Source organism: Podarcis pityusensis (genome assembly GCF_964106645.2).
Source record: "Podarcis pityusensis genome assembly, chromosome: 3".
In the NCBI taxonomy this organism is placed as follows: Eukaryota; Metazoa; Chordata; class Lepidosauria; order Squamata; family Lacertidae; genus Podarcis; species Podarcis pityusensis.
Window position 1 is genome coordinate 16,982,501 of NC_138026.1, and position 26,505 is coordinate 17,009,005.

At 43.3% G+C, this 26,505-nt stretch overlaps 1 protein-coding gene and 2 long non-coding RNA genes across 4 annotated transcripts in view; all 3 read left to right on the forward strand.

The window, feature by feature from the left end:
* LOC308473762 overlaps positions 1-2,518 on the forward strand; it is a 136,382-nt gene extending 133,864 nt beyond the window's left edge. The window contains exon 2 of the long non-coding RNA XR_013984294.1: positions 2,085-2,518. This is a non-coding gene — a long non-coding RNA (uncharacterized lncRNA). The remainder of the gene's footprint in view (positions 1-2,084) is intronic.
* A 1,256-nt stretch (positions 2,519-3,774) lies between these two features.
* On the forward strand, positions 3,775-25,702 carry LOC308473714. Of its 2 annotated transcripts, XR_013984234.1 has the most exons (3): positions 3,775-4,449; positions 14,357-14,494; positions 25,243-25,702. It is a non-coding gene; the product is annotated as an uncharacterized lncRNA (long non-coding RNA). The 2 variants fall into 2 exon arrangements; XR_013984235.1 differs by lacking the exon at positions 25,243-25,702 and having other exon boundaries at positions 14,357-14,925.
* Positions 20,586-22,137, forward strand: MSGN1 (mesogenin 1). Its single transcript, XM_080998295.1, has one exon. The coding sequence runs from the start codon at positions 21,228-21,230 to the stop codon at positions 21,717-21,719; it is 492 nt and encodes a 163-aa protein (XP_080854421.1). The 5' UTR covers positions 20,586-21,227; the 3' UTR covers positions 21,720-22,137.
* Positions 25,703-26,505: the final 803 nt, after the last annotated feature.

The window sequence follows — 26,505 nt, forward strand, 5'->3', positions numbered from 1 at the left end:
CCGGTTAAGAACGGACCTCCGGAACGAATTAAGTTCTTAACCCGAGGTACCACTGTACATCACTGCTTCTTAACCTGAGGTACCACTGTATACTGGGTGCTTTGTGATGCTGCAGGCCACTGAAATAATACACGGGTAAACCAGATATAATGCCTTCAGTAATCATGACAATCCCAGTTGCTGTAAAGATGCAATCTGCTCTCTTCAGTAGCTGGAAGCTGGGAGAGCGTTGGAAGAAAGTGAGATGTCATTGTTCAGGCAGCTTCAATGCAAACAGACAGTGGCATCTTGATTATTCTCTGCTTGTCCACTGTCACACCAGAGCACAAACAATCCCATCCATGCAGTGCCTCCCCCCCCCCCTTTTCCTCCAAGTTCAGCTAGATGCAGCTGTAGCTACTCACTTATAGTCAACCCTTTTATTCTCGGAGCATACTGTAGCTCAGCTGAATTTACTGCTATGCAGTATCTTTCCCTGGAAAGTGTTTACTACAAGTATATCAGCAGCAAGTCAATGGATCAGTGTCACATGTTGGCATTATATATTTACCACATCAATATTGTGCTCTTTCTTTTGATTTTGTGAGCTCTGGAGCCAAAAGCCTTTGAATTAAACATCAAAAAGAATGGCAGTTTACCTCCGGCCATGGGGTTAAATCAAAGCCTAAATTAAATCTAGGCAGTATTATGTAATAGCCAAACACCTCAACCCTTTTGATGATTAAAGTATTTTACTTCTTTATACTGGAGTCCTAAGTGCATTTGCCGGGAAGCAAATCCTATTGATTTCAGCTGAACTTTTCATATTAGAGTCCCTAGGATTGCACGCCTTATCCTATACTGCAATTCTGTACACGTCTACTCAAAATTAAGTCCCATTGTGTTTAATAGGGTTTGCTCCCAGGTATGTGGGTGTAGAATTGCAGCCCAAGAGAAGTGTCTGAAACCCGTGACTATCTGTGGTTTTAACTGCCTAACTACAGCCTTATAAGCATTGTGTAATTGTATAAACCTTGTGTATAAATGCAGGGGTAGCTAATCTGCGGTTCTCCAACAATTCCTAACAGCCCCAGCCAGCCCACTTGTCCCAAACAGAATTAATTAAATGGTGAAATGATGTGCAGAATAATTTATAGTGCACTGTTACTCATGTTTACCTGGAACAAGCGTTGCTATGTCCATTGTACTCTTTCCCCCAGCAAAAAATTATCTGGTCCCAGATATTGCATGTCTATCATGTCACATCCAGATGCAAACCACAGGTTATGGGAGGGAACCGAGGCAATATATATTTCTGCATTCCTATAAAGCAGGGGGGTTGTTGTAAAGTTTGCTACCTGGTATATTATTTTGTAAGGTGGGAGAACTGCATGGCGTTTTAACCTATAGACATGCACAGAAGTGGTTTGTGGTGTGCCTAGGATGGTCGTTGCAAAAACTAGGAATTAAGGCAAAATCTACGTAAAGTTAAATAAGGTACTTTGAAATTGCACTGGAAGAGACTTACGGATGTGTTTAATTCGCCCATTGAAAATATGGGGCTTGGGCATGCACAGCTGTGGCTGGGACATGCCCTAAAACCGGGTTTGTAAGAAATTGGGAGGACTTGCTGTTTTAGATGTAAAACACACTAACCTGCAATGCAGGAATCTTTTGTCCAGTGTGGAGTTCAAACCCATAACCCTGAGATTAAGAATCTTGTGCTCTACTGACTGAGCTAGCTCAGAAACAGCTGCACAGCTGTGGTTTGTGGGCTGTAGGCCCTCCAGAGAAGTCGCTGGAGAAGTCCCTTTTAGCTGCATGACCTGTCGGAACACGCCTGGGGTCACACGCAGCCCCTGGAATGAGACAGACCTCTCCGGGCGTCTTCCTGATGAAGCGCAGCCCGGGACGTTCACAAATCAGTCCCAGTGTGCACCAGCGACACATATCAAAAGACATGTGCATGCTCACTCAGCAGAGTATAGCAGAAACGACCGTGGAGCACGAGTATAGCATTCTAAGTGGTTTATTAAGCAATATATACAGGACAAAGCAACCATGGCGTCCTCTCACATCTTCTCCAAGAGAGAGAGAAAGAAAAGTACAAAAGTACAGTACAGCAGAAGACGGATAAGACTGACTTCCATTCTCACACTTTCCAAGCCTAGAAAGTAAACACTAATGTGATGTAACAATCACACACCTAGCAACGGAGGAATGAAATGCTAACATTTCTCCTGAGATTGGGAGAAACTGACCATCGCACAAGGCAACAAGTAGCAATGTCACTACATCCCATCCTAAGTGCTCCTTTTCCAGCGCAAAGTATCTCATGAGTGGAAGCATCTCAAGCCTTCTGCCACTTGTGCGTTGTTGAGAAGAGTCTTGCCATGCAGAATTCTGCTCAGCTTAGAATAGTGAATTTTATCTGCTGTGGCAAATCACACTGCTGTCGGGCCAACAGACCTGCCATTAGTGTTTGGCTGTGTAGTTCACAAGTTTCAGATAAAAATACATGTTATTTCAGATACCTGTATCCAAGTTGTCTACTTTTTCTGTCTTTTGCTATATGCGCAAGTTAGTTCGTCTTATTGGTCAGAAACGTGACAAAGCTGTGAAGGAAATTTAAGAATTTGGCACTTCTTAAACCTTCTCTCTAAACTTCTATTCATTACCCAGGTTTTATACACACACACACACACACACACACACACACATATGAAATCTATTGTGGCACTCTGCAAATGTGAATATAAAAGCCTGAAAGCAGCTTAGCCAGCATGGTTTACCTTGTTCCCAAGGAATCTTAAGAAGGGATAACATTTTCTTGTAAAACTGCATATCACAGGGTCTGTTAGTGAAGGTATTATATTTGTGTTTGCGATGTAAACGTGTCATGTTCTTTTAGGGTTTTGCCATAGCCTAGAATCCTATTTCTTCAGATAAATGCTGGGATTCTCAGTACTGTAACAACTATGGAAGGCACTGATAAAGCCTTGCAGTGACTAAATAAAATTGGCTGTTTTGTATTAGCAGATCAGTATATATATCTAGCAATGCATGCAAGTTTCAGTTTCCTATAAGCCTTACTACTGTACAACTTTCCTCCGAGATCTAAGACTATTGTCCTCTGCATTCTTGGGGTTAAATCAGTGAGACTTTACCACATTATAATGAAAACTAAGGTTAAAGCTACAATTCTATGCACATTTACCAGGAAATAAATCCTACTGAACTCAATGGGACTTTTGAGCAGACGGGTCTAGACCTGTGCTGTATTATTATTATTATTATTATTATTATTATCACCATCATTATTGCTATTATTATTTATATACTGCCCTATTCCTGGAGGTTTCAGGGCAGTTCACAGAAAAGATCACAACATATATAAATAAAAACAACAACCCACTAACAACCCCCCCCCCCCCCGAAAAGAGCCACATTTTTAAAGGGCATAGGATGTCAAACAGATCAACCAAAGGCCTGGTTAAAAAGGAACCTTTTTGCCTGGCACCTAAAGGTGTTCAATGAAGGCGCCAGGCGAACTTCCCTGGGGAGAGCATTCCATAGATGGGGAGCCACTGCAGAAAAGGCCCGTTAAAATGTGAGAAATGGGACTCACAGCACTCTCCTGATCTACATTCCTAAACTGGTTTGGGCATTCACAACTCAGAGCGCAAGATGGATTCACTTTCCTAGGCATATCATTATGGGTATCCTGTGAAGAGAGTCCTTGAAGACTAGCCAGAATAGCACCCTCTGGATATTATAAGAATTCTCATCATCTCATTGAAAGAGATGGGTTTGCTTAGTGTGGAGAAGGGATGTTTAAAAGGGAAACATCAAATACCAAATACTAATATTACTATAGAAGAAACATCAGCATGCTGAAGGGTTTTGTACCTTGGCTGTCCTTTGAAAGATGGGCCCTGGGAGGCAGGAAGGGGAGGAAGACAATGCAAGATATCACCCTCTCCAGAGGGCATGCTTAATGCTCCCATGGCGAGTTATCATGTGCCTAAAAAGAATACCCTTTTCCAAGACGTGACATGTTAGTTTTCCTTTTCCTAAATTGTAAGCAGCATCCACAGTTACTTCCCTTCCCTGTTACAAAACAGTGGGTGGAGTCATAAAGATGCCGAGAAGGGCTGGCCGAAGCCTTTAAATTATTCCCAATCTTAATCTTTTAAATATTCCCTAAGACTGTCAGGGAGCATTACCAGCACAGAATGCAGATGCTGATGAGAAAGTCTACTTACATCTCCATCCACTTTCTCTCTCACTCGCTGAATGATTAAACCAAAGGAGATGGCTATGCCTCTAGAGCCCTAGTGACCAAGGAGCCAGGAGAGGGAGGTGTCACAATGAAGGGCGTGTCACAAGGACCTCCGCAATCTAGCAACCACCAGCACTGAACTGGCACTACTCTCAACTGACACTACTAAGTTTGCTTAAAAGGTAAAGGTACCCCTGCCCGTACGGGCCAGTCTTGACAGACTCTAGGGTTGTGCGCTCATCTCACTCTATAGGCCGGGAGCCAGCGCTGTCCGCAGACACTTCCGGGTCACGTGGCCACTGACAAAGCTGCTCCGGCGAACCGGCACCAGAGCAGCACACAGAACGCCGTTTACCTTCCCACTAGAAAGCGGTACCTATTTATCTACTTGCACTTAATTGTGCTTTCGAATTGCTAGGTGGGCAGGAGCTGGGACCGAACGACAGGAGCTCACCCCGCCGCGGGGATTCGAACCGCCGACCATGCGATCAGCAAGTCCTAGGCGCTGAGGTTTTACCCACAGCGCCACCCGCATCCCTAAGTTTGCTTATATGGCTTTTAATCCATGTTTAGCCCCAACACATTTTAAAAGGGCATTGGATGTCAATCAGATCAACGGAAGGGCCTGGTTAAAAAGGAACCTCTTTCCCTGGCGCCTAAAGGTGTATAATGAAGGCGTCAGGCAAACTTCACTGGGGAGAGCATCCCATAGATGGGGACCCACTGCAGAGAAGGCCTGTTCTCATGTTGCCACCCTCTGGACCTTTCAAGGAGGAGGCACACAAAGAAGGGCCTCAGAAGATGATCTCAGGGTCTGGGTAGGTTCATATGGAGATAGGTGGTCCTTGAGGTATTGCGGTCGTGAGCTATTTAAGGCTGTATAGTGTCCTCGATCTGTTAGGAGTTGGTATGAAACTGCCTGTAGCTAGGAAAATGTCTACTGTGCTTAAACAAGTGAAACATGAAAGTTTCCGAAAACCTGAACTGTTGTAGATGTTACCTTTGATGTGCTGAAAGGCAACTTAGTTTAATATCTAGGTGCTAGACGGCTTTTCACATTCCTTAGCAAATGATAAATATGTGGTAGCTATACTGCAGAAAATGTTTGTATGTTACAAAATCCTTCATAAAAGGGATGTCTTTCCAGAAGAACCTTTCTTGGAAGGGGAAAAGAAGCAGAAATGTGGAGGTATTTAAAAGTGCCACTAGACTTTAGGGGTTTTTTGGGGGCTGTACATAACTACTTTGTGGAAACTCCTTCCCAAACCTTGTTTCCCCAAGCAAGACTCTAGAATTAAATTCTTATCAAATCTAGATGACCTTTCTTTTTAACAGAAAGATTTATGGGTTTTTATATACATATATAGTGAATCAACACTCTCTTTGACACAAAGGGAGGCTGTGTTTAGAAACTAGCATAGAAAGCTGCACTGCACATTGAGACAGTGTTAGAAATAAGACGTGTTTTCCTTCCTGAAGGGCAAAGTGCTAAATCTACCACTGAGTTTTATTATTTCACCAGTAGCACTTAGCCTATAACAGATCTAGTAATATTGCTAACTGCGGCTTCCTTTCATCTGCTGATGTAAAATGGCAGAGCTTCAACACCTCCTTAGACATGAAAAGATTTTTACCTTGACTCGTGATAACAGCTCCCATTAATCTTTCTCACTGTGAGCTGTCTGCATTTTATCCTAAAAGTGCTAATGCTAAAGTTTTCAGAGAAGGCTTCGAGATAGGAAAGAGGAGCCGGTCAGAAAATTCTTTCTAAAAAGATTTAAAATTCTCTTTCAGTCAATAAATGTGGTTTTCATTTTCTGCTTCAGCAAAATGCAATCAACTCTTTCAAAAAAACCCAAGATTAATTATTGTTTCTTGGAGGTATGCAAGACAGCCTCCTGGTTACAGTAGCTTCCCTATTTATTTATATTTTTGTAGGGGGAAATGTTTGTAAGATAGCTAATTAGTTGCTGATGGACCTTCTCTTCACGTTTGCCTCTGGGTGACAACATAGAGCTAAAGAAGAATACAATAGAATTGGTAAAGGTAAAGGACCCCTGGATGGTTAAGTCCAGTCAAAGGCGACTGTGGGGTTGCAGCACTCATCTCGCTTTCAGGGCAAGGGAGCCGGTGTTTGTCCACAGACAGCTTTTTGGGTCATGTGGCCAGCATGACTAAACTGCTTCTGGTGCAATGGAACACCGTGATGGAAAACAGAGTGCACAGAAACGTTGTTTACCTTCCCACCTCAGAGGTACTGTACCTATTTATCTACTTGCACTGGCATGCTTTCGAACTGCTAGGTTGGCAGGAGCTGGGACAGGGCAACGGGAGCTCAATCCGTCGCGCAGATTCGAACCGCCAACCTTCTGATCAGCACCACCCGCACCTCCTTACTCTGTCCCAGCTCCTGCCAACCTGGCAGTTCAAAAGCACACCAGTGCTTACACAGCCCACTGCTCCATGGATGGAAGGAATGCATGAGGGCCCACCGGCCCCACCAGTGCACTTCCCATTGGGTTTGATGCATAGGTAGAGCTGCTCCATATGAAGAGGGAGTCTGGTTGGGTCAGGTTCCTCCTTGCCTGGAGGAGATTGGATGTAGGGCAGGGGGCTGATGGTCTATAGCTCCACTAGTAGTGCTTTGTCCACAGGAAGTCCCAAATTGAATCCCTCTCAGGAGAGCTGGGAAGGGTTCCTGCCTGAAACTCTGGAAAGATGGTACCATTGTTGGCAATGGATTGCATCTCCCGGGCTGAAGTCATCCAGCTATGTTAGCAGCAGCCAAGTGACCTCCCTAGGTAGTGTGTATGGAAGTCCTGGGCTGCCCAGGCTACCTCGCTGATGTGGTCCCGAGGAAAGGAAAGCAATATCTTTGGCAACAGTTGGGCTGCAGGAGTTGCCACAAGGATGCCTACAAGAGTCCACTCTGGATTTGTGTAGGGTTTAATCCTTAGCGTTTTTTTCTCCCAAATATACCCTGCAAAGCGGACGAGGTTTAGGATCACAGTTTCCCTTCTGCTAGATGGGCTACCTTCCCAGGTGGATGAGCCCCATCTGCCCCTTCCTTCCCTCTACAACACAGGCAGAAACTGCCTTCTTGACCGCTGGACCCACTACACTGGTACCTCGGGTTACAAACACCCCAGGTTACTTTGGGTTACAGACTCCACTAACCTGGAAGTAGTACCTCGGGTTAAGAACTTTACCTCAGGATGAGAACAGAAATCGTGTGGCGGCAGCGGGAGGCCCCATTAGCTAAGGTTAAGAACGGTTTCAGGTTAAGAACAGACCTCCGGAACGAATTACGTTCGTAACCAGAGGTACCACAGTATTGGTTTCGTCCACTAACTCTGACTCCATATAAGGCAGATTTTTAAGTTCCCAGGAATAGGAATTGAATAACGGCCTTTCCCACACAGGTGGCAGAGAAACATTTCCATGGCAGGGATGTTGGCACAACATTATAACCCCCCATGCGTTCTTTCAACACATGGGAGGGCTGCCAAATATTTCCTGGTAAAATCGACATATAATGTTAAGCTGATAGAAATATAGCAGAAACACTTTCCAGCTACCTATGAAATGCAAGTTACCACACACAGAAAGTTATATACATCAGGAGCAGCTAAAAATGCCAGATCAAAAATCTTCATGATGAGTCGATGCCTTTGGAGAAATATGGAATATGTCAAAGTATAAGAGACATATTTTCTTTGCTGCTTTATTTGCAGTGGTGGTTTCCCCTCAAGCCCCAGTCTCTCTTCAGCAATTGTGTGCAACTTCCCCATGAATGGATAGGTCACTTGACAAATTTAGGGAGAGATAATTCGGAATGATAGACTTTCATGCCATTGTCCAACTCAGCTGGGGAGATAACAAATCTGAATAGGCGATAAATATGTTGTCTTTGGCCTTTTCTTTTCCATCAGTTCAACCTAATTGGAGCCTTTGACACTAAGGTGTCAATGCAGGAATTGCTCCTTCAATTTTGTGGCAGGTGATTTGCATTTCAGAGTTTGACACATTTATAGTCTTTGATCTTTTAACCACCAGCCTGCATCCCTGTTTGGGTGTTTTGTTTTTTAAAAAACAACAGGTGAAGTGATCAGCTCTTCTTAGGAACAACAAGGAAAACCTAGATCAACCTTCCAGATCCAGATCCTAAACATATTTACCTGGAAATGTCATTCTTTGCTCAACAACACTTAATTATGTGAAGCGGATTGTAGGCTTTATAGTACAACTGTATACTTGGAAGGAAGTCTCTGTATGTTAATGTTGCTTAAAGATAAAGGGACCCCTGACCATTAGGTCCAGTCGTGGCTGACTCTGGGGTTGCGGCACTCATCTCGCTTTATTGGCCGAAGGAGCCTGCGTACAGCTTCCAGGTCATGTGGCCAGCATAACTAAGCCGCCTGTCACGGGGATTCGAACCGCCAACCTTCTGTTCGGTAAACCCTAGGCTCTGTGGTTTAACCCACAGCGCCACCCTCATCCCATTAATGTTGCTTACTCTCAGGTAATAAGGCTGCAAGCTTAGTCTGATTTATAGCAAACAAAGCAGCTGATTAGTAGTGATGCCAATCATGCTTTTCCAAACCTGGTTGGACTACAACTCCATCATCCCTGACTATAAGCCATTCTGGTTGAGGGTGATGGGAGTTGTAGTCCAAAATTTTTGGAATGGCCCAGAACACAAAACCACATGTTCTAACATTATGGTACTGTAGCTATCTTTATTTTAAATAAAGTTCACAAAGGTTCACTACAACAGTATGATACAAACCGAAGGTGTACACTGGTTCCTGTTTATTTGAACCCTCCAAGGGATTTTAAAATCCCCCCCCCCTCCGAAAGATAGGTCCCATATGATTCACTTAGATCGCACAATTTGTTCTGCAATGTGTACAATGAGGCACAATTTATTTTGATTTTTGTAAGCATGAGAAGGAGCTGTACAGGGCATAATACACTAGAACTGCTGTAGCTCAACATGGATGAGAGCCTGAGGAAAAGGGGACTATTGTCCTTCCTGCCATAATCCTTTGTTCCCCATACAGGACATTCAGAATTTCCTCTAGGTGATGGCTTTTGGGTAATGCAGAGATTTGCAGGAGAAAGAGAGAGTTGCTTTCATTAGTCTTGTCATCTGGGCAGGGACACAGGTGGTGCTGTGGTCTAAACCACTGAGCCTCTTGGGCTTCCCAATCGGAAAGTTGGCAGTTCAAATCTGTGCAACGGGGTGAGCTCTCATTGCTCTGTCCCAGCTCCTGCCAACCTAGCAATTTGAAAGCACATCAGCGCAAATAGATAAATAGGTACCTCTGCGGTGGGAAGGTAAATGGCATTTCCATGAGCTCTGGTTTTCATCACTGTGTTCCGTTGTACCAGAAGCGGTTTAGTCCTTCTGGCCACATGACCCGGAAAGCTGTCTCTGGACAAACGCCTGCTCCCTCAGCCTGAATGTGAGATGAGCGCCGCAACCCCGTAGTCGCTTTTGACTGGACTCAGCTGTCCAGTGGTCCTTTACCATCTGGGTAGTCCTGGGCTGCCCAGATGAGAAGACCCTCTTGGCTTTGCTGATGTGGCCCAAAGGAAAACAGGGCAATATGTTTGGCACCAGCTGGACTGCAGGAGTTGCCAGAAGGAGACATACAAGATGCTATCTGACCGTCTTAGGGACTCCACTCCGGATTTCCATAGGGTTTGCCCCTTAGCCTTTTCTTCTCCTGAAGTTATCCTGCAAGGAAGCGGAGGTTTACAGTCAGAGTTTTCCTTCTCCTTCCTTCCTTCCTTCCCAGGTTGATAAGCCCCACTTGCGTCTCAAAAGATAAAGACTGTACAGCGTATTGGACCCCAACGTCAAACTGCTGGTAATTTTATCCAGCCACCCTTCTGGCTTCTGAGATCTCAGCCTGCATTGCCCACACATTTTCAAACATATCTTCAAAACCGTTCTAGACTAGAAACTGTTTCCCCCATAAATTAAGAGTAAGATTATCCAATATCTTCAAAAGTGTGTCCTAGCAGACAGTCCTGACAACTGTGTTAGGAGCATAGAAAGTTGCCTTATGCCAGGGGTCAGCAAACTTTTTCAGCAGGGGGCCGGTCCACTGTCCCTCGAACCTTGTGGGGGGCTGGACTATATTTTTGGAAAAAAATGAATGAATTCCTATGCCCCACAAATAGCCCAGAGATGCATTTTAAATAAAAGGACACAATCTACTCATGTGAAAACACACTGATTCCTGGACCATCCGCTGGCTGGATTTAGAAGGCGATTGGGCCGGATCCAGCCCCCGGGCCTTAGTTTGCCTACCCACGCCTTATGCTGAGTCTGCACAATGATCCTTCCAGATCAGTACAGTGTTGTCTTTGTGTACTGTCCATGGTCCTGAAGGGTTTCAGACCGAGGTCTCTCCCACAGCTCCACTAGAAAATTGCAAGGATCAAACATGGGCACCTTTGGTCCTTCTGCATCAATTTCTGGCCTATGTAGTCACACAGCACCCAAGGCTCCTTCACTTTTTAGCAGAAGTCCCTTCCAGTTCTGCCTCCAGGACATTACCATCACTAATTTTGATCTCCGGAAGACTGATGCATCTGTCTGTGTGGTTTCACTTCTAACCTTTTAGTGAATAAGAGAGCTATGATTGCCTGCCATGGTCTGATAAATATGTGCGGCAGAGCCTGGCAGATCAAGTCAAAGAAATTAGAGTTGAGCCAAGCTGTTTTTCATCTGCGTCTTCCCCCACAGCTGCCAATATGGGCATTAGTGAATTGCATTTCGCGTTGAATCTAGTTCCAGGTATATTAACAACAGAGCTGCTGATTTAAATGCAACTGCCCCAGGTTTCTCTGCACAGTGAGCCATTCACGTGCAACCTCTAGGCATGAGACCAAAACTCAGGTATCAACCCAGATTTTGGCAGTACATTCAGGCTCCTGCCTGATAAATGGCACCAGGATTATAGGAATCACAACAGCCTCTAGTATGGCAGATGGGTCAAGGATGTCATTGTTCTTGTTTTATGCATTCGAAGCTCCCATCTGATTCCAAAACCAATGCAGACATTGCAGGAGGTTCTGAGTGTGGAAATCTGTCTTTTCAATCACTATCCTCTTCTATGAACTGACCTTGGAAATCTCTCACCACAGAATCTTCTGAGAAGGATTCTGACAATGTTTTGACTGGGGCTGTCAACTCATTAAATAATTTTAGCAGATCAATCTCTGGCTTATGAACGAACCAAGCTTGATTTTTCTAACACCACAGAAGCCCCTGTTGGAATGACAGTATATCATAAGGCAGCGTCATTTTAGGGGGCTGGGAGGGGGAGGAAATGTCCTAGATCATGCTTGGAAAATCCATTTTTAAAATAATTATCAGATCTGTTTTGGAAGGCTGATTCTTTCATTTTAAAAAGTTATGGATGGATTTGAGAAAGCTGCTTCTCTACAAAGCCCGAACAACTTGTCATGTAGCTTCCTCATCTGACAAGATTGCAGAAAGGAAAACAAATGGGAGACGATTGTTATTCGGAGCATACGCTTTATAAAAATGAAATGTCAGGGTAAAAAACTTTGATGGCAATAGGAGAGTACGTTTTGGAACACAAATTCCTCATTTATATGGCGGTAGCCGCCAGAGGTTGTTGGGAGAGTGGAGCTTGCATTTTGTTTGTTTTTTGTACACACTCATCAACATAAAACAGTGGCATTTTTTTGCATTAGGGAGAACTGTGGAACACAGCAATATTGTATGCAAAGGCATCAGTCTGTGCCTAAAAGACGAGAAGGAAGATCAGATTCCTGCTCGTACTGCAACTTCCCACCATATTGTATACCAAGCACATTCAGCAGGGAAAACTTGCATGTAGGATCTGTATGGGGGCGTTTCTCATTAATCCAAGGGAAGCTTTGGCCCACCAGATGTTGCTGAATGACCCCTCCCATCAGCACCAGAAAACATGGCCGATTGCCAGGGATGATGGGAGTTGTAGTTCAGCAACATTGTTCAACCCGGACACTGAGATCCAGCACCGAGGGCCTTCTGGCGGTTCCCTCATTGCGAGAAGTGAGGTTACAGGGAACCAGACAGAGGGCCTTCTTGGTAGTGGCGCCCGCCCTGTGGAACGCCCTCCCTTCAGATGTGAAGGAAATAAGCAGCTATCTTCTTTTTAAAAGACATCTGAAGGCAGCCCTGTTTAGGGAAGTTTTTAATATTTAATGCTGTATTGTTTTTAACACTTGATTGGAAGCCGCCCAGAGTGGCTGGGGAAACTCAGCCAGATGGGCGGGGTATAAATAATAAATAATTAATAATAATAATTATTATTATTATTATTATTATTATTATTATTATTATTATTATCTGAGGGAACCAAAGCTCCCCCACACCAGCGATAATTCCTGCAAATTGCAGAGTGGATTTCAAGAACTGGCATTCAAATCCTTTCTCACCATTTGGTCAAAAGGTAAACTGACTCCACTATAATGGAGCTGCATTTTAATGATATTTTATGCATTCATATCCATTCCCTTAAGGATTTGTTGTTACTTTTAATATTTAGATATCAATATCTGAGCCACTGTCAACAAATTCCCCGCCCTTGCCCTATGATTAATACATTGTATGTTATCTCATTCAGTCCCCCTAATGATGGCTTTCTTGGTTGTATTATTAATGTATTTTCCATAATATTACCAATTTCTTTAATCAGTCTAAAATGCCTGTTTTAGTTGTAATAAGAAAATTGGCTTTAATTTGCAGTCGTGTAAACCCTGTGGTCTAAACCACAGAGCCTAGGGCTTGCCGATCAGAAGGTCGGCTGTTCGAATCCCCGCGACGGAGTGAGCTTCCGTTGCTCTGTCCCTGCTCCTGCCAACCTAGCAGTTCGAAAGCACGTCAAAGTGCAAGTAGATAAATAGGTACCGCTCCAGCAGGGAGGTAAATGGTGTTTCCGTGCACTGCTCTGGTTCACCAGAAGCGGCTTAGTCATGCTGGCCACATGACCCGGAAGCTGTACGCTGGCTCCCTCGGCCAATAAAGCGAGATGAGCGCCACAACCCCAGAGTAGGCCACGACTGGACCTAATGGTCAGGGGTCCTTTTACCTTTACCTTTAAACCCTCTGCAAAGAGCTTAATACAAACTAAGAATTGCTGTAGAATAATTATTATTAAATAAAAGCTGGAATGTAAAGGATGGACATTTGAGGTGACAGGGAGTGATATGAATCTTCTAGCTGGGGTGTTAGATCTCTGATGACACAGACATGCCAGTTAACAGCTAAACGTTGCCATTACAAAATGGTAATGTGAACTAGATCTAAGCTGATCTGTATTGAGGTACCGGCATGGCCTTTAATTCCTATAACATCATCCCATTTACATTTGTGCAAAAATTGAATTTATAACTTACTTATCAAAAGACACCTATGCGTACCATTCATACCAAATAAAATTTCAGACTATTCATCAGCTCACTTTAGCAAGTATTCCAGTTATGTAAAGGCAAGTGAGGAGACAGGATAGCTAAATTTGATTGCTAAATCCTATACAGTGGTACCTCGGGTTACATACGCTTCAGGTTACATACGCTTCAAGTTACAGACTCTGCTAACCCGGAAATATTACCTCGGGTTAAGAACTTTGCTTCAGGATGAGAACAGAAATCGTGCTCCAATTGCACGGCGGTGGCAGCAGGAGGCCCCATTAGCTAAAGTGGTACCTCAGGTTAAGAACAGTTTCAGGTTAAGAACGGACCTCCGGAACGAATTAAGTACTTAACCTGAGGTACCACTGTACAATACATACTGAACTCTGTGGGGCTTACTTCTGAGTGTGTGTTTCAAAGATTGGGGGAAATTGAAGCTATTTTGTGAGGCAATGAAAGCTGGTGATTAAGTGTTTATACTGAATTTACCGTAGGTCTTTAAATCAGAGACACAATACATTGTCTTTGGATTTCTTTGTTGAAATTGTGCTTGGAAAAAGTGTACATTTTGACAGGAAGGAAACCTCACTCTTCTCTGCTCAAAAATTACCAACAAGCCTGCACTCTGTACTATTTCGTATCCTTTTCCATTAGTTTAAAACGAGAAGCAGACATTAAAGAAGACCAACCACACGGCGTCATCTCCTTTCAACTTCTGTTAACAGGGGCATTAAAAAGACCCTCCTCAATATCAGCTGGAAAATGCCAAGTCATAAAAGTTGTACTTAAAAGGTGAGTAGGTGTAAATTCGGCACATGAGACTGTTTTCATCTAGGAAGCTGCTTGATTAGAGGCCAGTTGTCTTAATGAATTGGGAAGTTGCTGTCACATCTCAGTCAGTCGAGATTGCCACTTCTGGGGGGATCAAATGTTCACATGGGAGGTTCTCAGATATGGCATATTGGCCCTGATCTTGCTAGTGTGTGACCAGAGGACACCGCCTTTGCGAGACACCAGTGAGATCAAGAAACCCAGCCTGCATAGTTGTGCGAATCAGATTCTGGGGCTGCTTCACACATGACCCTGAGACATTCATCGTTCCAAGACAGAGGGTTTCAACCTTTTTGAGTCCACGGCTCCCTTGACCGGCTGAAGATTGAATGTTGCTTGGCTTCAAATTGCTGAATAAATTGTTGGAGTGATTAAAAAAACCAAAAACCTATCACTCAGGCAGGAAATCTTCTTGTTTTTTTATGCTGTCACCGAGCACGCCTACGATATGAGCTGCATAGCTCGAAAACATTATGAGATTACTGAGTGACCGAAAAGGTCTTTCCCCTCTCTGCCCTGATTTTTATGAGGTGGAAGAAAATTTAGGGACCCCCCCAAATATGAATTCTCCCTAGATATTATATATTTAAAACCCCTTTAGCCGCAGAAAAACGGGACAAGTCTGTTTCTTGGTTCTTTCCTAACACCGACAGTGAAAAGTGAATGTTATGTTTTTATCGTGTGATAGTGACTTCAGTGGTGAGATGTACAAAGGGCAAGAGGGATCCAAGTGGTATAATTTACAATGGCAAGTATTAGATCATTTTTAACAAGCACTTTTCTTTTCTTTTCTTTTTCTTTATTTTTTTTTACAAAGTAATAATCATAAATAAATAAGAATAAAAATGTATGCCACACCACCGAGACCATTCCATTATAACTATCCAACCTCCCAAATTTTCAACACCTCTTGCGATGGTTTGACCCCTTTCCAGTACAAATTCTACAAACAAACTCCATATTTCCTCAAAATAATTTCTCTTGCATATTCCCCATCTTACCTTAATGGCACATGTTAATTTATCATTAATAGCTAGATCCCACACCTCTTTATACCATTCTTCCATTTTACAGTGTTACCTCGGGCTAAGAACTTAATTTGTTCTGGAGGTCCGTTCTTAACCAGAAACTGTTCTTAACCTGAGGTACCACTTTAGCTAATGGGGCCTCCCGCTGCCACCGCACCACCGCACAATTTCTGTTCTCATCCTGAAGCAAAGTTCTTAACCCAAGGTACTATTTCTGGATTAGTGGAGTCTGTAACCTGAAGCGCTTGTAACCTGAAGCGCCTGTAACCCAAGGTACCACTGTATATTCTGCTAGCGCCTTCCACTTCTTAGCTATAATAACTCGTGCAGCTGTCAATAAAATTGTGAGCAAGTCCTTTGTAGCCTGTGAACCTTCCACACCATTGTAAATTGATAATAATGCTACCTCTGGACTTTCGATGAGCTTCAACCCAATGGTTTCTGTTATCTCCTTAAAAACCCTTTGCCAAAAAAAAAAAAAAAATGTACATGTTTACACCTCCGCCACATGTGAACATAATTCCCTGTTTCCTGGTATCCCCTCCAACGTAACACCAAATATTCCTTGTTTATTTGATTTAATCTGGTGTTAAATACCATCCCCAAATTAATTTATAATAATTTTCTTCTTGGGAAGTATGAAACTGCCTCACATCAGGTTAGACTATTTGTGTATCTAACCATCAGTGAAGGCGAGCCATTAGGGTGAATAGACACTAGGGTGCCCATCTAGTGCCATGCATTCACAACAGAAAAAGGTATCAAGACAATTCCTCCTAGTGAGGTATGTTTTTTGGGGGACATTACAGGCTTCCAGATTCTTCTGCTGGTTTTTCTATGTACATTTTGCTTCGTGTTCCACTAGGAAAGCCAAATGAGGCCTACAATTTCAGGAACGCTTTGTCTCTGCGTTCATATAAAACGGCAATCAAAGTTTAATAACCACAACCCCAAATGCTCAGATTTTAATTAGTCCATCTATTTTGGCTTATAGCTTGCTATCACAATTCGAGAGGAGTTCTGAGAAGCCTGTGCCATTGAAATTAACTCTTGCCCTCCACTGCCTGCAGTCCAAGGGATACATGACCTCCAACATTTCTCCAATGAAAGTAGGAACATCTTATTCCACAATAATAAAAAATAATAATTTTAGTATTTACGCCGGGGGCCCCCATCTGATTGGGTTGCCCCAGCCACTCTGGGCGGCTTCCAAAATATTTTAAAAACATTAAAAAGAAAACTACTCTATACAGGGCTGCCTTCAGATGTCTTCTATTTTTTAAAAAGTAATATTTTAATTAAATTTCCAACAAAAATAACAAAAATAAAAAACAAACAACAACAAACACAACGACAACCACAAACAAAGAAAAATATACATAAAATCAATATCAAATCCCTAAAATTGTATTCTCTGGATCCTGTGACTCCTCCCCCCTGGTTCTTTAAATTTCTTTTTGAACTGCTTATCATTTCTACTTCATTTTTTTCCTACCTCAAATTTCTTACATTATTTCTAAAATTACAAGTGCTCTTAAAATCCTGCCAATGTATTAACCTGTTTACAATACTTATGTAAGTACATAATAAACTTTTCCCATTTTTTTTTTAAATTTCTTGTCATCTTCATTTCTGAGCTTTCCAGTTAATTTTGCCATTTCAGCATAGTCCATTAACTTAGTTTGCCAATCTTCTTTGGTTGGGACTGCTTTCTCTTTCCACCTTTGGGCTAACGGTATCTGGGCAGCTCAGATGTCTTCTAAAGGTTGTAGAGTTACTTATCTCCTTGGCTCGGAGGTCACATAACTCCATACGCCCCAACATTTCTCTGATGAAAATAGGGGTAAAGGGGACCCCTGACCATTAGGTCCAGTCGTGACCAACTCTAGGGTTGCGGCGCTCATCTCGCTTTATTGGCCGAGGGAGCCGGCGTACAGCTTCCGGGTCATGTGGCTAGCATAACTAAGCCGCTTCTGGCGAACCAGAGCAGCGCACGGAAATGCCGTTTACCTTCCCGCTGGAGTGGTACCTATTTATCTACTTGCATTTTGACGTGCTTTTGAACTGCTAAGTTGGCAGGAACAGGGACCGAGCAACGGGAGCTCACCCTGTCTCGGGGATTCGAACCGCCGACCTTCTGATCAGCAAGTCCTAGCCTCTGCGGTTTGGGCGTCCTAAAGAAAAGTGGGACATTCCGGGATCAAATCAGAAACCGGGACGGCTTATGTAAATCCGGGACTGTCCCTGGAACATAGAGACGCACGATCAGTGGTCAATAGATCGTCAACATCAGCAGCACCTTCATTATTCCTCACACAGCAGTTCTGAGTATTCAGAAAGCTTTAGTTGCCTAAATTCTCCCGGACATTTTTTCTTAGTTAGCTCATGGCTTCCCTGTTAGTGATGGTGCCTTGATGTGTCCTAAAACTACCTGCAAACTCTCCAAGTGTTTTCCAGGGACAGTCCCAGATTTAGAGAAGCCGGCCTTGTTTCTGATTTGATCCCAGAATGTCCCGCTTTTCCTTAGGATGTCCCTATTTTCATCGGAGAAATATTGGAAAGTACAGAGTTATATGACTCCTGAGCAGTCTGAAGGCAGCCCTGTATAGGGAAGGTTTTTTTAAAAAAATGTTTTATTACTTCTTAATGTATGTTGGAAGCTGCCCAGAGTGGTTGGCAACCCAGTCAGAAGGGTGGGGTATGAACAGTAAAATTATTATTATGGAACAGAGTGTTTTTATTTTCATTGTAGAAATGTTGAAGGGTATGTACCTGTACCTGCTCAGTATGAGAAGGGCAACACAGTCTCCCCCCCAATCTCTCTCACGGCTAACAAAAACCAAGAAACGAATAGAAATAGAAGCTACTTGCGTGACACTGACACACAAACCCTATACATACACTATGTAGAAGAAGGAAAGTTAGCCATCATCCCCTTCTCTCCCCCCAGCTCTCGCCTCCCCAATTTTATATTGTCTACAATGCCTGCGTCTCACGCTGAATATGAATGATATGTAGAAAGAAATCTATGAACTAAAAGCAGAGACGCTGTACGGACCTTTGTAACCCAAGAGAATATTTAATAAAAACAATTTTTAAAAATAAAATTGGAAAGGCCACACGAATTTTATTATTATTATTATTATTATTATTATTATTATTATTAGTGATGGTGTTGATGATTATGATGATAACTCCGGAATTTCAGCTTGAGAGCTGCTGTTTGGTAAATACCAGCAAAGGAAGGCTGCTTTCATAATCAGCTCACTGAGTTCTGGCTGACCCCTTCCCTTACTTTTGAGGATTTTAGGTGGAACTGCTGCCTGGCTATGAGACTAGGGAGGAACAAGGATGAACACATTTCATTTCCCCAGAGAACCCAGGAATTGTGGTTTACCTCAGCATTCTCGGGATTCTTGGGTGCATGCTTTTAATGCATGGTGTGTATGGAGACAGCGTAATTTTTGTTCCTGTACAAGGTTTCATTTTGACAGCCTCTCAGGGCCCTAAAGCAGGGTAGAAGTATTCTAAATAAATGAATAATCTAAAATCCTTGCAGCAATTCCGGTAGGTAAGTTATTATTCTCATGTCTGCATTGCAGATGAGGGAGCTCTAAAAAAAAAAGTTAATGGAAGCCCTGGGTGAGCTCAGAGCAAAGACACAATTCCAACCAGAGACTTCCCAACCTATAGTACAGAACTATGCATGTCTACTCAGAAGTAAGCCCCATTGAGTTCAGTGGCACTTACTCCCAGGTAAAAAGGATAGCGGCTGTAATCTCCTAAACCATTATGCTACATCTGCTAGAAAGAGTCAGCCAAGCTCTGTCTAAATAATGTGACACTACTGTTCCTGCTAAATGTAGATAATGGGATTGACCGAAATGCCTTCAGAAAGAATTCCATTATTTTACCAAGCCATCCAGACCAATATGAGAAAATTATTCCAAGTAGAACATCTGTACTATTCTGTGGTGGTGGATAGGCAAAAGGCAATATTGCCTCTAAAAGCTAATATATTTGCATATTACGATATTGTTTTGTGCAAGGAGCTGTAAGTGCTGTATAGGGGTTATAATAATTTGGAAGGCTTTTAATGCTTGTTTTTGGTGTGTGCTTTTAAAAGGAATGTTCATAATAATGGATATTTAGAATGTTTAGATCTACAAAGAAGACAATGCGAACGTTAAAAATCTGACATACATTTCTCCATCCCTCCAGTTTGGTATATTTGGGGAGTAAAATGTGGGAAATCAATTCTGCGTTTGTGGGGTGTATTTGTGTGTGAGTGTGTGTGTGTGTGTGACATAGTGGAACACATTTTATTGGAAGCAATTCCACGAGGAATATTTTATATATAGCATAGCATAATCTCCAACATTTCTCCAATGAAAATAGAGACATCCCATTCCACACTGGGCATCTTCCAACATATATAAAAACATAATAAAACAGTTTTAAAAAACCTTCCCTATACAGGACCGCCTTCAGATGGCTCAGGGGTCGGATGACTCCATGCCCTCCAACATTTCTCCAGGGGACAGCCTAAGGAAAATGAAGGACGCGGGTGGCGCTGTGATCTAAACCACAGAGCCTAGGGCTTGCCGATCAGAAGGTCGGCGGTTCGAATCCCCGCGATGGGGTGAGCTCCAGTTGCTCGGTCCCTGCTCCTGCCAACCTAGCAGTTTGAAAGCACGTCAAAGTGCAAGTAGATAAATAGGAACTGCTCCGGTGGGAAGGTAAATGGCGTTTCTGTGTGCTGTCCTGGTTCGCCAGAAGCGGCGTAGTGATGCTGGCCACATGACCCGGAAGCTGTCTGGGACAAACCCTGGCTCCCTTGGCCATTAAAGCGAGATGAGCGCCGCAACCCCAGAGTCGTTCGCGACTGGACTTAACTGTCAGGGGTCCTTTACCTTTACCTTTTTAGCCCTACAAAATAAATTCCTAACACTGATTTATTCTTCATGAAGCACCATAGTCACTTTTAAAATATATATACTATTTTGTTAAAGTCCGCAACTGGACTTAACGGTCAGGGGTCCCTTTACCTTTACCTTTAAGGAAAAATGGGACATTCTGGGATCAAATCCGAAACTGGGATGGCTTCTTTAAACCAGGAAATAGGAGCACTGGAAGGGTCTGTAATAGGAGTTTGTTGTCGTCGTGTCCTTGTCAGCCAATTTACCACTTTAAATCCAATCCAGTCAAATAAAATTGAAACCTAGGTGTTGATCCTGTGGCCTGTTTTCTATATTTCCTTTCCCACTGCCAGTTATTCCCCAAGACACTGTTAAATGTAGATAAGAAGGCTCGATTGGTTTTGCTACAAGATGATAATCTCTCCCCCTCAACCACCACCACTTTTCTTTCTCACTATAGCCTGTTAGCTTAAATGGGTTTTAGCCAAAGGTTGATAATTATCATAGAGAGGAAAGTAACACCGCCAGGAGTTCATTTTCCATTTTGGCACTTGCCTTCCTTTGAATCCTCCCCACACCTTGGCCCCCTCCCCGTTTCCCATTTTGTCACTTCTTACACCACCCCTCCCTCTATCATAAAAGGGTCTCCGCAGACAGGGAGGCCACAGATTTTCCCTGCTTGCAGCTTTGACAGGAAATCGTTCCCGCTTTTCCCCTTGCCACAAATCGGACCAGGCTTTGGTGAGCATGGAAGGGAGCGCGGAATCAGAGAACTCCTACTTCTCCTCATGGGACTGGAAGACTGGGCCTCTGGAGCTCAGCCAAAGCTCATCTCCCCAGAGCATCTCTCCATCCCCTTCCTTCGAATCCTATGCATCCTCGCCTTGTCCCCTTGTGATGGAGATGCCCTGTGCCAGCAGCAGCAGCAGCAGCGACAGCAGCAACAGGAGCTATAACCTGATGGACTTTCCTCCTGTCTATCTCCCAGGCCCTGGCCAGGGCAAAGCCCTTGCCAAGGGCTCCAAAGTCAGGATGTCCGTTCAGCGCAGGAGAAAGGCCAGCGAAAGGGAGAAGCTGAGGATGAGGACCTTGGCTGAAGCGCTGCACACTCTTCGCAACTACCTGCCTCCCGTCTACAGCCAAAGGGGTCAGCCTCTCACCAAGATACAGACGCTGAAATACACCATCAAGTACATCAGCGAGCTCACAGACCTGCTGAACAGCGTCAAGCAAGTATAGAGAGGCCTGGGAGACTCTGAGACGGTTTCCTCACCGAGAAAGCGGGAGTGGTTTTTTCCTTTCTTTAAGGAGTAACTTTCCATCGGGCAAGCGTGGACCTGTTCAGAAGCTGCTCTGCAAACAAGCTGATCTAAAGGGAGCTGCCCACAGTTGCATGTTTGTATCGGACACGGCAAAGGAGGACCAGATCTCAGTCAGGAACAATGGTGACAGTGTAGTTTTGAAAGGATCATGATTCCATTGAACAATTTTTTAAAAATTAATTATAGCTGACCAATTTTCTTCTGCTTAGGTATGCATTTGAGTTGGTGATCTTGTGGACTTCTTCTTTCTTTTTTCCCCTTTTTAAACCCTGTATGTTTGCTATCATGTCTCTTTGCTGTTTGTAGGCACTTTATATTAGCTGCAGGATAAATATGTGTATGATTATTTGGAGAAATGCTTCTTCACTCATTTTCTACAGTAGCTTTGGTGGAGGAAAGGAAACAACAACTTTGAAATAAAAAGCTGCTTCCATATGGGTTTATTATATCCCTGAAAGAGATTAGGGTTGGAATTCTAATCCGAGATTGTTTTTAGTTTTTACTATTTAGAAAATATTTTTCCTCTGCTGTCAAATATTCCCAGGATGGTTATATTTCCAACATAGAGTACATTGTTCTGGTTCATTTCAATTTGAAAGCATCTGCGCCTCTGCAAATGTAGAACTACTGCCTATTGGACAGAGCTCAAAGCAAATGTATGGCAACCAGGAACAAAGGAAAGATGGTTAGTCTATTGCATGGTAGGCAAACTAAGGCCCGGGGGCTGGATCTGGCCCAATCGCCTTATAAATCCAGCCCACAGATAGTCCGGGAATCAGCATGTTTTTACATGTGAAGAATGTGTCCTTTTATTTAAAATGCATCTCTGGGTTATTTGTGGAGCCTACCTGGTGTTTTTACATGAGTAGAATGTGTGCTTTTATTTAAAATGCATCTCTGAGTTATTTGTGGGGCATAGGAATTCGTTATTCCCCCCTAAAAAATATAGTCTGCCCCCCGCCAAGGTCTGAGGGACAGTGGAACGGCCCCCTGCTGAAAAAGTTTGCTAACCCCTGGTCTATTGGTATCTAAACGAAAATAACTGATGCAGGAGGCGTGTGTCCTCAGGGCGCATAAATTAAGCTTAGTTCCAAGCAATGTACAAACTTCCTGGCAAGCAGTTCATGTGGTTTACAGTTGAGATGTGTAAGTTGTTAAAACAAGACAGGGCCCCTGTCTCTAAAGGACTCCTGTGCAGACAGCATTGTGCAATCCATGTCTAGACCATCACATGTGATGTGTGTGTGTGTGTGTGTGTGTGTGTGTGAATGTACATGTGTCCCCTGTGTGTGTTTATGCAGTGATATACACGCACACACAGCAGCTGGCTCATGTGACTACCTGCACACTGGTTCCATGCTATTTCTGCATTTAGGCTGCAATCCTGCACACACTTTCCTGGATTCACAGGGTTGTCATATTTCAAAAGGTTGTTGAGCTTTTCTGGTGCAAAGTTCTTCAAAATCCCCCCCCCCATGATTTTTTTAAAAGCTATTTTTTAGGAAATTTGCCAAAAAACCCCATCACTTCTGATTTGGGTTGCCATATGCCCAGGTTTCCCCAGCCATTTTTACTGATTTTTGGAAATTCCACCCGGTCGCTATTTCCGACGGAAGAATCCCAGATATGTCCAGGAATTTTCCAATGTATGGCAGCCCTAGCATGGAAGCCGGTCCCATTGAATTCAGTGGGGTTGGCTTCTGAGTAGCCTGGGCTGAGCTTAAAAGTCCTTTGTTGAGTAGCAACTGCATTACATTTGAAGGAGACCCCACATACCTGGGTGACCAGGAACTCTTTAGTATTATAGAAGGATTTTAACTGCTGAGTGATAAAATATCCCCGTCTGGGACAACTGCACATTCCTGCATTGCAGTGGGTTGGACTAGATGATCCTCAGGACCCTTTCCAATTCTACAATCCCTTGGTGATCTGCTTGCTCCATTAACAGCTTGTTGGACCAGTGATCTGTTCTTTGCAGATCACTCAATCCACAACTGGGAAGTAATGCCTTTTTGGGACCAAGCAAGGGGTGGGGCAAGCTTTGTGTTCTCCTGAATTCTTGGATCAAGCAAGATGTTACACAAAGCAGGGCAACAAAATCTGCCTGTGTCTTTTTTTAAGTTGCTTCCTTCCTTTCTTGTTTTTTCTACTCCTTCCCCCTTCCTGTTTTGTGTAACACCTTGCCTGACGAAACAGTCTGGGAAACTCAGAACATTCTCGCACTTTGTGGTGGAATCTACACACGTAAAAACCGTTCTGAAAATGTTTTTGTTTTTTTAATTTAAAAAAGTGTTTTTAAAAATACACTGAATTTTCCATAAGACTCACCATCACCATCTAGTGTATCATACTTAAAACACACTTAAAATGTTTTATTTGGAGCTGGATAGCTGAGTCCCATGAAGGTATTGCCCAGCTGTGAGTTTTGACTTCCCAACTCCTTAGGGGTTAGGGGTTAGTACAGCTACATTTGGTTTTATATAATCTTCTCTGGCTGCAATCCAGATTGTTTAGACGCCTGCCACTGTTGTGCTTTCCACTGACATCAAGGAGCCAGGGATCTCAGGACTGCATCCATAACAATCTTTTGATTTCTACCCAGAGTCCAGTCCACGAAGGCAGAAGCCCAATGCAGGGGTTCTCCAAAGTGCATGGCTTCCCTTTCCTTGCATGGGTTCCAAGATAACAAATGCGAAGTGTCCCATCTTCCTCAGTGCTCCGTGTTGTGATGGCGAACATAAGAGACACAGCTCTGTCACACAGTCATTCCACAGGCCCAGCCACCGAATCAGAAGAATCTTTATTTTCATCAGCCACTAGCCATAGCAATAAAATAAAATAAAACACAACGTACAGTGGTACCTCGGGTTACATACGCTTCAGGTTACATACGCTTCAGGTTACAGACTCCGCTAACCCAGAAATAGTACCTCGGGTTAAGAACTTTGCTTCAGGATGAGAGCAGAAATCGTGCTCCAGTGGCGCAGCGGCAGCAGGAGGCCCCATTAGCTAAAGTGGTACTTCAGGTTAAGAACAGTTTCAGGTTAAGAACGGACCTCCAGAATGAATTAAGTACTTAACCCGAGGTACCAAACAAATCCAATGTAATGTAAAAGCACCTGATTCTCCTCACATTATGTCAAATGAGGCACAACAAAACAACAACCACCAATTACAAATATAATTGCAAAAACCAATATAGTTAATTTTGGATTTGTTTGGGTTTTTTGTTTGTTTGTTTTTGTTTTGTTTGGTGCTTCAGGTTAAGAACAGTTTCAGGTTAAGAACGGACCTCCAGAACAAATTAAGTACTTAACCCAAGGTACCACTGCACTGAAGACAGAGACAAAAAATTAACTATACAAAATACATTTTGGAGGTTTACATCAATAATCAAACAATAGATCTTATTCTAATTGCCCCTGCTAATTTTTTTGCAGTTTTGGCTGTCATCTGATTATCTTGATCTGCTAGAAGAAAAGACACAGTAGCAAATGGTTGAGAAACCTGGTCTGGATAGTAGCAGAGGGGTAATAACCTCACTCCTCAAATCGTTATAAAGAGTGCAAGCCAGAAGAACATGCGCTACTGATTCAATACTGCCATCTCCACATGGACATAAGCATTTTTCCAGCAGGATTTTTTGAAATCGACCCTCAAATACAACCAAAGACAGAATATTTAAGGCCCGACCATACTGGGGTGAGAGGAAGGATTTATCAAGCAGGTCCATTTTGTCTTGTGGTAAAGTGCTTATGGGGTAGGTCGCTTGGTAAAAGGTAAAGGGACCCCTGACCATTAGGTCCAGTCGTGGCCGACTCTGGGGTTGCGGCGCTCATCTTGCTTTATTGGCCGAGGGAACCGGCGTACAGCTTCCGGGTCATGTGGCCAGCATGACTAAGCCGCTTCTGGGGAACCAGAGCAGCGCACGGAAACGCTGTTTAGCTTCCCGCCAGAGTGGTACCTATTTATCTACTTGCACTCTGACGTGCTTTTGAACTGCTAGGTTAGCAGGAGCAGGGACCGAGCAATGGGAGCTCACCCTGTCGCGGAGATTCGAACCGCCAACCTTCTGATCGGCAAGTCCTAAGCTCTGTGGTTTAACCCACAGTGCCACCTGCATCCTAGCTCACTTGGTAGGGCACTCTTAATCTGAGAGTGATGGGTTCGAGCCCCACATCAGGCAAAAGATTCCTTCATTGCAGGGGGTTGAGCTAGATGACCCTCGCGGTCGCTTCCCACTCTCCAATTTTATGATTCTCTGGTTCTATGAAGGCTGGAATTCAAGACATCCCTACTTAGAATAAAGGCCCGTTTATTTCAGGAGCCCTTACTGCAAGGTAAGTGGGGTTATGATTGCAGCCTAATTCTTCAATTGTAGAAAGATAATAAAAATTTAAGGGAAATTTACATACCTGTGAATAAATCTCCACCCAAGCATACTTTGAAATATTGGGATGTTCCTTTCTTATTTATTTTATTTATTGGTTTTGTTAAATAATTTCAGTTGCAAGCAACCTTTACATATAGTAAGAACAGAAAAATACAGGATGGCATTCAACTGGATTTTAAACAGGGCAGAGCCACTGAAATTGATGAGCACGATTAAGTCAGGTCCATGAATTTCGATGCACCTACTCTGAGTAAAATTGAGTTGAATACCACCCACTGTCCTTTGAAATAAAGTGTGCTGTAACGCTTTA